This window comes from Mauremys mutica, chromosome 2 (assembly GCF_020497125.1).
Source record: "Mauremys mutica isolate MM-2020 ecotype Southern chromosome 2, ASM2049712v1, whole genome shotgun sequence".
Taxonomy (NCBI): Eukaryota; Metazoa; Chordata; order Testudines; family Geoemydidae; genus Mauremys; species Mauremys mutica.
The window spans coordinates 76,793,144-76,810,731 of NC_059073.1; the positions used below are offsets into that span (position 1 = coordinate 76,793,144).

The window sequence follows — 17,588 nt, forward strand, 5'->3', positions numbered from 1 at the left end:
GGATCAACTTGGCTACAACACGACATGTAACATTCACAGAAACTATTTCCTATATTTACAGGTACGTTGCCATGAATCACTACCACGAAGACAGAATTGTTCTGCCTCAACAAGCCCATATTAATGTTTACAAATCCATTAAAACATGCTGTTTCTCTTTTCCTTGGGCAGGCTGCTGCAGGTGGAGCAGGCTCTTTTTGACACCACATTAGCTAGGGGTTCCGCAAGACTAAGGCTCCTAGCTTTTGCTGCAGGTCTTTCTTGGGGAGACTCGGAATTCAGCTAACTGTTAATAATCTAAAGGAGTCTAGTATCAGAGGGGTAGCCATGTTAGTCTGTAACCACAAAAACAACAAGGAGTCCGGTGGCACCTTAAAGACTAACAGATTTATTTGGGCATAAGCTTTCGTGGGTAAAAAACCCACTTCTTCAGATCCATGGAGTGAAAATTAGAGATACAGGCAAAAAAAATTTACCTATATATATATAGGTAAAATATATATTTTTACTCACAAAAGCTTATGCCCAAATAAATCTGTTAGTCTTTAAGGTGCCACCGGACTCCTCGTTGTTTTTGTGGATAAAGGAGTCTACTTTGTTCTGGTCTTATCAAAAGAAGAGGGCATGACCATCGTGTATTAAGGTGGATACCTCACCTCCACGATCATCTCCTATTCCTTTCACTTGAGTTGGACACTATTCTTTGGCATCGGGAAATAGCTCAAATTAATGATATTTTTCATAAGGTTTCTTTTCTACTGAAGCAATGTCTCTTAAGACAGTGAAATGGGGTCATTCTGATTTAATCTCTTCAGCCTAAATATGGGAAACTGAAGTATTTGCTGCACCATGCACATTGTGGGACTTCCTGTTGTAAGTTTGATCAGAATTGTGCAATAGCTTAAACTGAATGAGCATCAGCTTGCCCCACAAAGCCCAACAAAGTCATTAGCCAGTAAGTAATATGGGCTTCTTGTTGTCGTTATTGGTTACAAATGCCTCCAGAATATGAAATCCCATAGTCTTGCCATAGGGGTATCAAATAAGGGCTTCATGATATATTCCTACAGAAACTAAGCCTTCATTTAAATAACATAAAGGGTAAGTTTCTAGCCAATCACATCTGTAGGGATATTCTTCCAAATGTGAATGAACCGAATATCTAATTCTGGACACCAAATGCATATTCTAAACAGTATAAGGCACTGTAAACTGGGAGTTGTCTTCTGATTTTTTTTTCCAAGGTATGTAATATTTTTTAAATTTTAAATCACCAAGATTTTATTATCTGAATGCTGGTGAAAGTACTGTGCACACTTAGTATCCTAATGTGGAATATATTTAACCCTCTTAAGTCTTTAACAGCACAGAAATATGAATCAGTGTAGTTCAATACATTACATCCAGGTATCTTTAGGAACCACTAGAAACCATTTTCTATCAACTGAAGATCTCGTCCTATTTACACTTTAAATTTTTGCCTACATTACTAAAATGTGATGTGTCTAACTTAAATGAACAAAACCCAGAAATTTCAGAAGGGGCATTTATAAATAGCTTAGTGAGTTAGGAACAAAGATTTTATGAAATCTAAAATGAATCAAACATTTTCAAGAAATAAATGTTTTACATATTTTTAAACTGTATTGCATTTTAAAATCGCAGGGACCAGACATATTGACAGTGGATGCTTTGGACAACTTAGTTTATAATAAACAGATTGTTTCCTTGTTTATATAGTCCTCTGAAGTATTGTGGATCACCACATTAAACAAGCCTGTGAGAAACAGAAAGTGACTGGGGGGGGCGGGGGCTGTACTTTCAGTGTCCAAATGATAGAAAATGAAATGTAAGAAGTAAATATATGCAGTGAAAAGTAATATTAAAAATCAAATTTATTTCCAATGCACATAAGAAGTATTTTGAAAAAAATATATTGGGGTTGATCCTTAGCTGATATAGATCAATATGTTCCACTGACTTCTCCAGAACATTGATTTACATCCACTGAGGATCTGGGCCTTTTGAGTTTTTTTGGATGGTCCCCCTTTAAGGCTATCAATGAATTCTTATTTTACTTTCTTGTGACTATTATGTCACAGGGGGAAGGGGTCAGTTATTTGTTACCAAATGTGCTGCAATACCTAGGCACAATGACTTAAGTTCCAGGTGAAGTTCCAGCCCTAATCATTGTTTTGTTGCTGCTATGGGTTTGTGTTAGACTGCCAGTAATATTTGAATATATGTAAGAGCCACAACACTATTTGAAACTATGTGACATATGGCAGGTGAGCTACCAAAACACAAGTAATAGTAATTATATCTGTCTTGAAAGCAGACCTCACTTAGCACTTCATGATAATAAACTTCAGTTAGTTATCAGGTAGTATAGTGCTCATCTGAGGATACGCCAGTGTTTATAGCAGTGAAACCCTACAGAAACACCAGGTGGCTTCTGAATGTTTGCTTTCTTATCTTTCCCTAGGTGTAACTATTCTTTTTCTCTCTATTCTTCAATTGGTAGCAGAGAAAAATGTAAAAAAAAAACTACTGGCGGGCATTCTTCGCTGCATGGCTAAGACTACTGTCTCTTGAAGCTAATTTTCTGTGTCAAAGTCAAGTTGGCAGCTCATATAAATGATTGAAGCTTTTTTTAATCAAGGATGCTAGGACTGCGACCTTTAAATGTCAGTAATCAGATGTTTTGTACTATAGTCTGCTTCAATTATTTGCACAATCAGGGACTTTGTCATTCATTCCCCAGCTACTCTTCAGAAACACGAAAGGGATGTGCTATGGAACAATTTATATCTTGTTTTTGCTGCACATGTGGAGACCAGGGCTGGCTCTAGGCACCAGCAAACCAAGCACGTGCATGGGGCAGCATATTTTCTGGGGTGGCATTCTGGCCATCTTTTTTTTTGCTTCCGGCAAAAGCCTAGAGCCGGCCCTGGCAGTAGCAGGGCGTCGTGCGCGGGGGAGCAGGCGCAGTGCCCGTACCTAGTGGCTGGGCTGGGCAGACTCCAAGTGGGGGCCACTCGAGCTGGGGACCACTCCGTTGGGCACACAGAGCCGCCTGCAGGTGCCGCAGGGCGGCCGCCCCCCAGCGCCGCAGCCGCGCAAAGCGACCCGAGCCGCCCAGGGCGGCCAGAAGCAGCAGCAGCGGGGTCATAGAGAGCGGAGTGCTGCTGTGCGGGGCCCACGTCCCGCTCTCTGGGGCTCCGCTCCCTCTGGGGCTACCTTGCCCCGGCTCCTCAGCCCCCTGCCAGGGCAGTCCCCCGGCTCTGCCCTCCTGGGTCTTGGCTGGCCCTGGAGGCGGAAGCCCTGGCTGGAGGGACCCTGGGCTGAGGTGCGGCCTGGGAGCCCCGCTGCTTACCCTGACTCTGCTAGCGCCGGACCGGCTGGAGGCAAGAGGGGGAGTGGGTGGAGTCAGCACTGGTGGGGGGGAGCACAGCACTGGGGTGGCGGGGGTGTGGGTGGGGGAGAGAGCCCAGGGCTGGGGCGGCAGGGGCTGTGGGTGGGGGAGGGCACTGGTGTGTGTGAGGGGTAAGAGCCCAGGGCTGGGGTAGGGGGCAGCCAAAATTTTTTTTTGCTTGAGGCGGCAAAAAACCTTGAGCTGGCCCTGGTGGAGACCACCTTAACTGTATTTATGTGAACTTGCCACTATAATAGGAAGAAATTTTACTGATATCTGGTACAATTAGGAGGATAAAGGACAAATGCCAGCAGGAAACACTGACAGAGTGCTCTGGCTGGTGTTCTCCTCTGAAGTAAAAATGCATCGTGAATGTGACACATTCAAGCTTCACTAGCCTAGGGAGGGAGAGTCACTCTGAACACACTTCCATCCAGCCCCCTTCCAGCCTTATTTGGCAGCTGCTAAGCGAACAGTTTTTTTTTAAAATCTTGCTTGTTGAAATATGGAGACAGAAATGAAATTCCACAGGATAGTAGCATTTAAAAGGCTTGTTATCCAATCTTCTCACTCCAAACAAATTCAGTCTGCTGTTTAGTACAGCAGCAATGGAGAGTAGTAAATTCAAACTGGCCCCATAGTCCAGGCGGAAACTCTGGACTACACTAAGGGTTTGGGCAGATTCCTTCCTCCAATATACATTGATAGTTCCCACTGGCTTAAGTAGCAATAACATACAAGTCTGAGAGCAGAATTAGACACTACCATTTTAGAGAGCCACTGCACTCACTCTCCAAAGGGAAGCTGCTCACTGTCTTTATAAAAAGGGTACTGACACAACATTTCCTAGTGCATTATCTGAAGTGACATGTTACAACAGCAGTAGGAAAATCTGGAAGTAAAAACAACTGAAAAAGGTGGGCACAATTTCGTAAGAAACTCTATACAGATTATTTCTGACACGTTTTACAAAATGGAAGTTACTTACCTGTAACAGAAGGTTCTTCAAGATGTGTGGTCCTTATCTGTATTCCAACATGGCTACACATGTGCCGCATGTTTATGAGACTGGAAATTCTTTCACATAGCAGCTATTATTCTGTACCTGCACCCTGGATCTCCTTGTGCTCAGTATCAAGGGTATAAGGGGAGATGTGGACCAACTGCCTCTTCAATTCCTTCTCTACCGTGAATCTAGTCATAATCCGAAGCAAAGGGGAGGAGGGCAAGTAGTGGAATAGAGATAGGGACCACACATCTCAAAGAACCTCCAGTTACAGGTAAGTAACCTCCATTTCTTCTTCAAGTGCTGGTCCTTATGTGTGTTCCACACAAGCAGTAGTCAAATATTACCCTCTGAGGATGCAGGTGGCACAGTTATCTGTAGCATTGCAATTTTAATGGTGGCATTGGCAGAAGAAGCTTGGACCAAAGCATAATGTTTTGTGAAAGTGTGGGTGGAACTCCAGGTTGCTGCCTTACAAGTATCCAGCACTTCTCAAAGAGTTGCTACTGAGGTTGCCTGTGCTCTAGTGGAATGGGCCCTCAGCCCGTCTAGGGGAGGTAAATGTGCTGAGAGCAAGGGAAGATACAGCCAGAAATCCATGGCTCTGAGCAGATATTGTTTGTCCCTTACTCACTTTGTTATAGCAACAAATAGTCTAGGTGATTTTCTAAACAGGTTCATTCTTTTAATGTAGAATACCAGTGCTCATCTGTCATTGAGAAAGTTAAGTCTCTTTATCTCACTGGAGGCATAAGGCTTCAGGAAAAATAGCAGTAAGTGAATTGATTGGTTTATGTGGAACCTGGAAATTACATTCAGCAGGAACTTTGTAAGGAGGTGAAGGGACACCTTCTCTTTATAAAATGTGGTATATGGCAGATAGGCCACGAGGACTCTCAGTTCAACCACCCTCCTGGCCAATGTAATGGCACGTAGGGAGGCAACCTTTAAGGACAGGTGAGATATCAAGCATGTGGCCAGTGGTTCGAAAGGTGGCCCAATAAGCGCTGAAAGTATGAGATTGAGGTCCCACTGTAGTCTGGCCCTTTAGGAATCTGTTACTGGGTGAATAAAAATAGAACAGCCATTTACCGGAGGGTGGAATGCCCTGATAGCTTGCTACAGTCCACTTAGCAGCAAACAGAAAGACCTGATGGTCTTGAGAGTGAGGAGGTGGTTTAAAAGAGCAGGAATACCTGCTGGCCCCAATAACTGATTCTAATGCACTAGGGAGCAAAATGCCTCCATTTGGCTATGTAAAATTTTCTGGTAGAATCTTTCCTGATGGAATTAAGAATAGTTTCAATAGCCTCTGAACACGAGTGTTCTAGCTCTGATGTCCATCCAAATACCAAGCCGTGAGGTGGAGAGAGTCCAGGTTGGGATATCCGATACTGTCATTCTCCTGAATTAGCAGCTCCGGGAGGGGCTGAATGCTGAGTTGCTGGATTGACATTCGTAGAAGGTATGGAAACCAGAATTGTCTGGGACAATTGGGTGCAATGAGAATGACTTGTGCTTTGTCATGACGAAGCTTCTGTAGAACTTGGGGTAGTAGCGAGATTGGAGGAAAGGCATTCCTCTGGTGGCCTGTCTAGGGAAAGAGAAGGACAATGCCCCTGCAGTCTAGACTTTGTGCTGCTCTGGAATAATAGACACTGAGCTTCTTGTTTACTTGGGAGGCGAACAAGTCCCAAGATGGCACTCCCCACTAACTGAAAATAGTTGTTGTTCAGAACTGAATCGTGTAACTTCCATTCGTGACTGGTGGCAAAGTGTCTGCTAGGGTTATTCGCCAGTGAGTTCTGAGCACCAGAAAGGTAAGTCAAAGAAATTATTATGTGGTTACAGATGCACCAGATCTGCCTCTATGCACAGTGAGAAGGCTCATAGCTCTCCCTTTTTGTTTATATAGAAGATGGTCGTCATGTTTCCTGACATTATCCAGACATATCTAGATCATATGAGTGCTAGGAATGCACTGCATGCCTGTCTGATCGCTCTTAGTTCCTAAAGATTGATATGTATCCTGGCCTGTCGAGGTGACCATGTACCTTGAACCATGTGATTGCCCATGTGGGCTCCCCAGCCTATGAGGTACATATCCATGATTATGGTCACATTGGGTGTAGCAGGTAGGAAATGGACTCCAATGCACATGTGTTTTGGATGTTCACCAGATGAGAAAATCCCTGGCACTGTGGTGTTCATGCTGTGTCTGTCTGGTGTATTAAAAGCCTGGCTCAGGCCAGTATGACAAGGGAGATATAGTCTGGCAAATGGTATTATGTAAGTGCAGGAGGTTTTGTGGCCCAGCTGAGAAAGACTTGAACTGATATTTGGGGTTTGTGAGAGACTTGGTTTATCACAGTGTTCATGGCATGAAGTCTGTAGGTATGCTCCTGCTGCAGTCAAGTTCAGGGTTGGCCTTATAAAGTCTATGAGTAATGTGGGAGCCAGAGCAGACTTTTCCATGTTTAGGCAGATCCCCATAGATGCCAGGAGGCAAAGCAAGGACAACGTTGCTCTCTGGACATCCAGACAGAATCGAGCTGTTAGAAGCAAGTTTTATTCCTGAGGGAATTCTGTGACAATCCCCCCCCGCCAAATTTTTTTTGCATGTAATATTTTAAAATTCTGCAAATTTTGTCAATAAATAAATGTGGAGGCTTCAGCATGGCAGTAGGGAGCACAGACCACTGGTTGCCCAAAGGTGGGAGATCAGCCTGCAACCCTCCCCCCCACCAGGGACATAGACTTGGTGATGGGGCTGCACCCTACCCTGACACAGCGCAAGGGCCAGGCCTGCCTCAGAAACACCCTGAGGGCACTGCTCCTCCGTGCCAGGTGCACCAAGGGGCGTGGGCAGGCAGGCTTAAAAAGCCCGCAGGATCCAAATGTGTGTGTGGGGATCTAGGTGTGGGCTGAGAAGGCTGTGTGTGGAGCAATCTGGGTGCAGGTGGCTCAGTGTGGGGGCAAGGGAATCTGGAGGCACAGGAGCTCATCCGGGGGGGGTTCCAGCTGCAGGGGAAATGGGGCTCAGTAGGTGGGCCTGGGTGCTGAGGGAGTGGGGCAGGGGATGCAGCTGGTCGGGGGTCTGGGTGCAGGGGGCTCACCCGCCGGGGTGGTGTGGGTGAAGGGTGGTGGGGTTCAGTGTGGGGGGGTCCAACTGCAGGAGGTGAGGCTCAGCGAGGTGGGGGTGCAGGGGATGGACTCAGTGGGGGGGGGCGGTTTCTGGGTGCAGGGGATGATGTCTTGGTATGCGGGGTCCAGATGCACAGGGATTGGGTGGATGGGGGGAGCAGCTCCCTGTACAGTGACCCCTGCTCATGTGGCTGAGGAGCAATGAGGGTGGGGAGTGTGTGTATGGAGCTTCCTGCAGCCGGGGGAGGTTTCTAGGGGTGGTTCTGACCTGCCCACAGCCGCTCCTTTCAGAGGAAGAGCAAGTCCTGTCTGCCCCAGCCCAGCCAGGACTGGCAGATGAGCTGGCGCAGAGTAGGAGCCACTGGCTGGGGCATCCCCAGCCCTGCCTTCCTCGTTGCACCTCTCCCTGCAGTGATTTATCTCTTTGCCAGCTTCTCCAGGTGCCCAAAATGATGCATCCACATTGTTGGGGAGGAGCGGGTGCCTGCTTGAGTCTTCCCTTTGCTTCCCCTTCAGAAAATCATTTTTCTGCGGGGAAGCAAAGAAATCGGCAGGTGACATGAATTCTGCACACACACAGTGGTAAAGTATGTGAGTAAAGTATGTGAAGACAGTGTAGCCATTTGGTCTAAGTGGTAGCAGCACAGATGAGACGATCTTCATGAAGACCCTGGATGCTGCTGCCAGCCCAAACAGGGTACCCTGAACTGATAGTATTCTTGTCCCAGCAGAAATCTGAGGAACCGTCTGTGGGGTGGGTGAATGTCCACATGAACATAAGCTTTTTTTTGATGACAAGAGCTGTGAAACATTTCTTTTTCTAAGGAGGGAATTACTGATGCCAGTGTAACCATGCAGAATTTTAATTTGTGAATAAAAATATTTAGCTGACATAGGTTGAGAATGGGCCTTCATCTTCCCCTTTTTCGGGGGGGGAACTATGAGATACTTGAAGTAGAGCCCTTTCCCTTGATGCTCTTGGGTCCGAGGTGGGAAGGAACAACAAATAGTGCACTTGGTGGAGACATGTACCTTCCCCAGTCAGTAAAGTCAGTTTTTAAATCCTGGGATTCTGGGCATAGTCCTGCTCTCAAAAGTGGGGACTGAGAAAATACTAAGCTACATTAACTAGGAAAAAACTATAGAAACCACGATAAAACCACTAACAAACTGCGTACAATTATATTTACAGAGACAAAGGCATTACAAGGGTAACTCCAGACACAGAGGATTAGGATTAAGGCCATAAAACAGTAAGAGGGAATTGGAGAGGGAGAGAGAGATGGTCTGCACCTCCTCTTATACCGCTGGCACTGAGCATGAGGAGATCCAGGGGGCAGGCGCAGACTGACACTACTTGCAAGAATTTCCAGTCTCAGGCATATGGTGCACATGCGCACACATATGTGGAATACAAATAGGGACCAGCACTCAAAGAAGAATCTATAATTATTTGCATATTAAACTCCTCCCCATCTTCCTGGTGTGGAGTTGCAGGGATGAAAGTTTCCTTGCCACCGCACAGCCGGCAGGCTTTTCTCCAACCTAGGCTGGCCTGCGTTGAGGCTACCATCCCAATCCTGATGGCAGCAGATATTTTTGGGAGGACATAGTGTTAAATATTTAGTCAGGCAGAAGAAAAGAGCTATATGCAACTTACCTGCTTCAAAATTGGCCATACTTTGCTCTGAGTTAGAGATAATGGCAAAAATATATAGACACAAGCTTAGACATGGCAGAAGACAGCCAGATTTAAGAAGAATGGCTTACTTATGTACAAATTGACAACTGAAACAATGCTCCTCCTCTGATGGGCTAATAAGCCATTTCCTATTTTTGACTGTACCACCACCGTTTCTCACTTACACAATAAACGGGAACAGCACATTATGTTCCACCACAAAAATTAATTCCTTGAAAGGAGAAAGCTTCTAAATCACTGGTGTGGATAGGTTTATGTACCATCAACAAGTACAGTACTGACTACTAAATAGTTTCACAAACCAGTATGCCTGGTAATTTTTAGCCAAGCTATTATTTACAGTACTTTGCTATTTAACATTCCTAGAAAGAATGTTAGCAATTCCATGACCCTCCAGCACAGGGAGGAGTCAAGTCTTGAAAGCACAAACATCCACTCTTTGGATTAATGTTTTAAAGTATCTGCTTCCGCTAAAGCAGTTAGAAAATACTAAGTGCATTGGGCTGTGATTTAATTTAAGCAGATCAATGTCCCTCTGCTAAAGAACCCCCAAAGGTGCCAAACCTGCACTAACCGTGAGGGGTTGCTCTGGAGCATGTTGACATACAACCCGATGAGTACATGTTCATCGGCCAGCCTGTCTGCAACATCGAGGCTGTACTGTAACCTGAAACAGGGTTGGGGGGAAAAAGGGTGTGATCCGGACAGACAGAGAGAAATAAACAGAAAAAGCAGGAGCAAGTAAGACTGTGAAATGGGGATTTAAGAATGAGCAATAAATGTTCTTAGAAAAAAACTAAAGTGTTGACATTTTTATTTACTCTAGTTGTGTAAAATGGTACAATTCGACTTGATTAGGCAACCGATCCTGCAAGATGGGGGGAACCTTCTAGAACATGCAGAACACCTTCAACTCCTGTTGAAGTCAATGGGAGCTGAAGGAGCTTCAGCACCAGGCAGGATCATACCATGTGTTAGTCCTATAAAGAAAATTACTTTAAAAATACTACAGATTATGAAGTTTGCCAATTTTAATATATTATAGGTAGTATATATGTAATATACATTATATGGATAATAAAAATAATTTATGTAGTATATATACACATGCACACGTATGATTAACAGATTGAAATCAAGAGTAGGTATGTTTGAAAGTATCTGATCAAGATAATAGGTATGTAAATATAAGCATTTAAACAAAGCCTACTTAGTTCAGTGGGTTAGTTAGGTTATAGAGATATTGTAATTTTCTTGTGAAAAAAAGTGTCTAGATTAAAAAAAATGGGGGAAATACAGAAGAATTTTTTCAGTAGTTGTGTTAGTGCAAGCTACCAACATACTCTCTAACTTACCCTTTGCCTTTCAAGAAAGCTGGAGCAGCCCTAGCCAGCAATTTGTTCTGCTCTACTTCATTATTCTTGTAAGGAGAGCTAGTTAATAAGATAGGAAAACTATGAAGAGGGTAAACAATGATGACTGCAGTTCATTAAAGAAGAGAGTTCAGGGAAATTCAGTCAAGAGCCTTGAGCTGAATCAAAAGCCAGAAGTTTGTTGAGGTTCTTCCCCCTCTAAACTATAATACCTACAGCAAGGGAAGAACCTAACAAAACAAGCTTCAATCAAAAATGGCTGTTTGGAGGTTACTGTAGTTTCAGGTGAAGTTTGAGCTACATACGTGATGCTGAATCCTAGCATACCAAGCCTTTACATCAAGCGAGGGAAAATGTGGAGCATATGGTGGAGTCATGCACCTCCCCAAGTCACTAAATCCTGAGATTCTGGGCATAGTCCCACTCCCAAAAGTATTATATGTAGATCTCAAGTTGGAAGTAACCAAGGAAGTGTCTACATCTAATTGAATCTGTCCTTCTGTGGGGTAGCTCCAATTTAATTTTTTAGGAGTACTATGTTCTTTTTATGCCCTCAAATATATTTGTTATTTTTCATTATAATCCATTTGTCAAGTCATGCTTTCTTTTTAGGTTTAAATATTTAAAGGGTCACAGTAATTTCCTGATGCTGCAATAGTTGAGTGACTGGAGAAGAAAAGAAGATACTGGATAAAAATGGAGAGATTGAAATCTTAGTTCATCTCTCATGCTGTTGCATTTTTTTTGTGAAAGTTATTTCATTCCCCTCTCCATTTTAATCAGTCACCAATCTTCTTTGGGGTCTGGCTACTGACATTCAGGCATCTTCTGACCAAAGACTGTCTGTGTCTGTGTGTGAGTAATGCACTGCAGGGATTTCTCCAAGAGCAACAGCAATGCTACTCAAAGGGTCAGCTGCTTGTGGTACTGAGTTAACAAAGTTCTGATGATCTGGAGAGTAAAAATATCAACTGTATGACAAATTAATCATTCCCTGAGGCTGGTCTTATCCCACTCTGCCACCACTCTAGCAGCTCCCATATGGAAGTTTAAGTCATCATTCGTCAATAGTGTTTTCAAAGGATTACAATGAAGGAGTGGCCCCAAGGACCCTAACTTCATTGCTTTATGACAGTCTGAATGGGATCTAGATCAAGTCATTTGTGCACAGCAGGAAAACTGTTTGCTATTTACTTATGTTTTTACACAATCCCCATCGCGGTATTTATAAAGAACTAACATAAGAACGGCCATACTGGGTCAGACCAGTCCATCTATCCCAGTATCCTGTCTTCTGACAGTTGCCAATGCCAGGTGCTTCAAAGGGAATGAACAGAACAAGGCAAACATCAAGTGATCCATCCCCTGCATTTGGCAGTCAGGTTTGGAGACATCCAGAGCATATGGTTGCATCCCTTTATTTTTTTGGATTGCTGCTGCATACTGAGTTGATGTTTTCAGAGAACTATTCACAATGACTCAAAAATCTTTTTACTGAGTGGTAACAACTAATTTAGACCCCATCATTTTGTATGTGCATTACTTTGCATTTATCTACATTGAATTTCATCTGCCATTTTGTTGCACAGTCAACCAGTTTTGTGAGATCCTTTTCTGACTCTTCGCAGTTTGCTTTGGACTTAACTATCTTGAGTAATTTTGTATCATCTGCAAAGTTTGTCACCTCACCATTTGCCTCTTTTAGAGATCATTTATGAATATGTTGTACAGATCCATTATTTCTCTCTCTCCATCCTGAAAACTGACCAGGTATTCCTAGCCATTGCTTCCTGTCTTTTAACCAGTTACTGATCCATAAGAAGACCTTCCCTCTTATTCCATGACTGCTTAGTTTGCTTAAGAGTCTTTGGTGAGGGACCTTGTCAAAGGCTTTCTGAAAGTCCAAATATACTAGACCCGCTGGATCACCCTGGTCTACATGTTTGTTGATCCTCTCAAAGATTTCTAATAGACAGGTGAGGCATGGTTTCCCTTTACAAAAGCAGTGTTGACTCTTCCCCAAATCATGTTCATCTACGGGTCTAATAATTCTGTTCTTTACTATAGTTTCGATCAAAATTCCAGATAAACCCTGGAAGGCTACAATTTTCACTGCACTTCATTTCCAGTTATGGAAGAAAAAAATGCATTAAAAAGGACAGAAATGGTAGCATACCACTCAATAACTCAAAAGATGAAGCATTCATCTGTTACAGAAAATTAAACTCTCTGCTTTCACCAACTTTTCTGCCACCTGCTTTGCTGGTCATCCTGACAAAAATACATGTTTGCACTAGCTCTGCCCTTCATCCCAACTCTTTTTAAACTAGATATCTGAGAAAATTAAGGATGAAATTCTGGTTCCACTGAAGTCAACAGCAAAACTTTCACTGACTTAATTGGAGACAGAACTTCACCCCCTAAGGGTTTTACAGTTCTCTGGGTCAAATGTAAGAAAAACAGCATCAAAACAATGACAATGAGCAATACTGTTCCAAAATGACTATACAACAGGCAGGTGCTGGCACTAAAACACACCAATGAACATTGTATGACAAAGGAAAGAACAAGAAAAAATTCTCCTTCTGAGGTTCTGAAAGATGGCATCTAATTGTAATTATTATTTTTATTAGAAACATTTGGTAGAACATCTGAAGTGAATCTTTTAGGGCCAAACTTTCAGCTCCAGCTTCCAGTTCTGAGTGCCCACTAGTGTGTGGACAACTGATTCTGCCTACAAAAGCAAACTTCCACCCACTTTGCAGAACACCTGAAATGGCAGTAACTGATATTGCTAGAGAAGTCCCTGACCCTCTCTTTTTACCCTTCTGGTGGGAGTAGCCCTGGGCAAAGCAAACCAATAGATCAGCCTTGCAAAATTCTAGTGCCCTGGGGGATTTTAGCCATGACATGATGACATGACTTCTCTGTGCACTAGCTCTGTCTAGATGACAAAAAGATGCTTTTAAAAATCAAGTAGCTAACATGGTTTGAAACACCGGTTAAACACCCCTCAGTGGTGAGATTCTGTGCTTCGTCACTAAGAGGGGTAGCACAAAACTTGCAGCCCAGGCTGGCTTGAAGCCATATTTGTGCTCTCCTAATACTGGACTGCTCCAGGGGCTGGAGAAGCCTCCAGTGCAACGTACACTCCCTTGAAGGAAGTTTGTCTAAGTTACAGCAGCCTGCCTCTCTCTGCCTATGGACCACAGCACTGACCAAAATCTCTGCAACGCTACATGCTGCAGCCTCTCCCTTGATGCCCTCCCTGTCCCAGGGCTTGCCAGAGGGTCCACAGAAGACTTTCTTATTCAGATTATCATCCATATAGAAGTATAATGTGTTAAAAAGCACCACACAGCCCCCCAAAAGAGTCTTTTAGGGCTGAACTTTCAGCTTCTAATTTTGAGTGCCCAATATTGGGTGCACAACTGATTCTGTCTACAAAAGTGAGCTTAAACCCATTTTCCACAGGGAAATTGGGCAGATGGATGCCCAGCTACATGATTCATGAGCCAGACGTGAGATTCACAAACACAAAACAGGTGTCTCCTATTTTGCATGTGCAAAATGGGTAAGTAGACTTAGAGGCTGTGGGGGATACTTTCACAAGAGACAAAGTGCTAACTTACCCCACCTATTATGGTCTTCAAGGAACTTTGTATCAGTTCAGATAGGCAAAGTGCAGGTGAACTCCACTTCACCTCCAATACATCCCCTTCTGTCTACAACAGGATCGGGAGAGGCAACTGGCAGAAGAACAAGTTTTGTCATTTTATACTAGCTGAGAGCTCCCCTATCCCAGCAGAATTCTCAGCTGGTCAGTTAGGGCCAGATTCTGCCACTTTGTGCCCCTTCTTACTCAGTGCAAAGTGGACAAAAGATAGGGCGAGAACCTGGCCCTTTGTTTATAGTCAGTTAGTGTCTGGTCCTGCACAGGGGTGGCTCCAGGCACCAGCGCACCAAGTGCATGCCTGAGGCGGCAAGCCACGGGGGGTGCCCTGCCGGTCGCCGTGAGGGTGGCAGTCAGGCTGCCTTTGGCGGCTTTCCTGCGGGAGGTCCGCCGGTCCCACAGCTTCAGCGGCAATTCAGCAGCGGGTACGCCGACCTCCTGCACGCATGCCGCCGTATCCACGTTACCGGCGGACCTCCTGCAGGCGCGCCACTGAAAGCCGCCTGACTGCCTTGCTTGGGGCGGCAAAATACATAGAGCCGCCTCTGGTCCTGCAAACACAAAGACACACTGAAAATGTGCATATTTGCAAGAGTGAAGTTATTCATGTGTTTAAGGATTTGCACAAGAAGGTCTATGGTTAGTCAGTTTCCCACATATGTGACGCTTTTACACAACAATGGGAAGAGAAAAACATTATAAAAAGAAGTAAATGTAATTGCAAAATCACAAATAATGGCTGTGGAACTCAAGGGTAAAAGAAAACCAAACTTATAAATCTTTTTAAATTCGCTAGATTTCAAATTAGTTGTGTCCCCTCTCATTACACAATCACATATGTGTTATCAAACAATTCAGTACACTACAATCTTTCTATCGCTTTCCATTCATCTTGGAAATACTGTGTTCTGTTCTGCATATGCTAGACAAATATAGGACCTAGATAGCCTCTCATCTATACATCTATTGAGAGAGATGAGAGGATATCTAGGATGTGCATTTATCTAGCATAGATATCTTAGTACACAGTCTGTAAATACAGCCACACACTTCAACTCTCCGAATTTGTTCATATAAATTTAGTAGAAAAGAGGCAGCACAGGGTGTATCAGTGTGAAGAAGCAGGAGCAACAATGGAAGTTGTGAAATTATTAAGTACTGTATTTCCAGTAAATATATACATGTGCTTGAGAAGTCCAGCATACTGTATGTTATACAGTATAGCTAAGAACACTGAATACAAAAACAGAGTTTGCTAAGAGAGGAAAATGAGTTACCAAAGAATGATTTTCCACCAAAAGGCGGGCGTAAAACCTCTAATTCTGAGCAGAAGTAACTTCCTAAATGATCTCACATCTACACAGATGGCACCATTTTTAGGTTGTATTTAGCTATATACACAATCAGAATTTACAAACCTTTCCATCAGCAGGCTGACTGCTGCCCAATCAGAATTTGAAAGAGGATTCCTACCCTGTGCTGAACAGAACATATAAAGACTGTATATAGTTCAAGTGACCAGACCTCCAAAACGAGGTAACCAAGGCTTTGGCTACACTTGCATTTCAAAGCGCTGCCGCGGCAGCGCTGCCGCGGCAGCGCTTTGAAGCGCTAGGTGTAATCAAAGCACCAGCGCTGGGAGAAAACTCTCCCAGCGCTGTCCGTACTCCACTTCCCTGTGGGGAATAACGGACAGCGCTGGGAGCGCGGCTCCCAGCGCTGGGGCTTTGACTACACTGGCGCTTTGTAGCGCCGCAATTTGCAGCGCTGCAGAGGGTGTGTTTTCACACCCTGCTGCAGCGCTGCAAATTTGTAAGTGTAGCCAAGCCCTCAGACATCACCTGTAGCCAATATACCTTAGCCTAACCTTCGTGTGTGCTTGCACGTCTGTACTTGACCTCCTCTGCCGAGGTACTATCCAACACCTTTTATATCCTGTTTGGAGTTAACAAGAGGCACCTGCCACTATGACTCAACAGTAATTACCCTGTGACTTCACACAGGATTCAGGCAATTGATATCACCATGACAGGTTTTAGTCTGACACATATTTGCAACCAATTTAAAGTTAATCATAATGTGTTCACTAGCTCCCATTCACTCCAGTCCTAGTTTTTTAATCAAGGAACAACTTACTGGGGGAAAAAAATGTAGATAGATAATTCCAGGGAAACAGATACATACAGAGAAAGAAAGAGCAAGAGAGAGCTATTGCACCCCTCACCAGGGTATCTGAACACCTTGGATCAGCACCAATAGACCACAGATAGAGTGCAGAGCTACCCAAAGGAAAAAAATAGATTTTAATTAAGTTGAAGCAGTGTTTAAAGTTATCCACCCTCAATTGGCCAACAGGCTCTGTAATGCCCAATTTACTTATTTTTACTCTAGGTCAGATATTCAGTTCATTGAGTTTATATGGATATTTCCCACTGTACATTAACATTTCCCTGATTACTATACTACAAGTGAAGCCACTAAATTGTTTTGCAGCCCTCCAAGTAGCCCCAGATCACAAAGAAAGAACGTTAGCCAAGCAAGGAAAATATAGGACTTGTGGTTTTAATTATTTGTAAGTTGGCAGCACAACTAATGACTATGTTTATATCAGATGGTCACAGATGTGTGCTTGGTTATTTGTTCCCTGTTTTAAAATATGGTATTTGAATGTGGCTTGTGCACTACACAAAGAAGAGTAAAAAGATTAGCTGAGCAGTTTATTTTTGGTACCCCCAGTGGTGCCATTTGTAGCTATAAAATATATCTTATGTCTCTTATGACAGATTTCACAGCTGGCATAAGGCCTCCTCCAGCTGTTGCTCTCACCTGGCCATTGTGGCCCAAACTAGGACAGTTTAAATGAACAAGGAGAAGCAGTGAAATCTAAGAGGGGCTTTTGTTCTGAGGTGGCTTAGAGAAACTAACAAACAGATCAGGTGAAAACAGGTTGAATCAAAACCCTGAATCTGAACACCTCTGAATGTTGGGAAAGCTTGATTATGAATCCAAACTTCATGGCTTGATCCCATCTCAAATAGCAGACAATGAAAAACATCCATTTTATCTTTCAGATGTTCTTCATAATTTTTCTTTAACAAAGGTTTGCTCCTTCCCAATGCATTTTCTCTATCTCATTTAATCCAGCAATTATAATGACAGTGATGAATGTATGATGCCACATTCATTTCCATAAGCAAAGGACTTTGATATCATGCACTCAAGACTCTAGGTGGATGGAGCAAACTGAGAAGCTGGTTATGAAGGAGAATGCTTGC

General features: G+C 43.6%; 1 protein-coding gene across 14 annotated transcripts in view; it reads right to left on the minus strand.

Annotated features, from left to right (window-relative positions):
* DTNA (dystrobrevin alpha) overlaps positions 1–17,588 on the minus strand; it is a 299,292-nt gene that overhangs the window by 43,189 nt on the left and 238,515 nt on the right. For 9 of the 14 annotated variants that reach the window (XM_045004598.1, XM_045004596.1, XM_045004590.1 and 6 more), the window contains 2 exons: positions 10,623–10,700; positions 9,842–9,934 (listed from right to left, as the gene is read on the minus strand). The exons of 4 other annotated variants lie outside the window; for them this stretch is intronic. In XM_045004598.1, the coding sequence (XP_044860533.1) occupies positions 9,842–9,934; positions 10,623–10,700 (171 nt within the window). Of the gene's footprint in view, positions 1–9,841; positions 10,248–10,622; positions 10,701–17,588 lie in introns of those variants that run through there. One more of the 14 variants, XM_045004602.1, reaches the window with a different exon arrangement.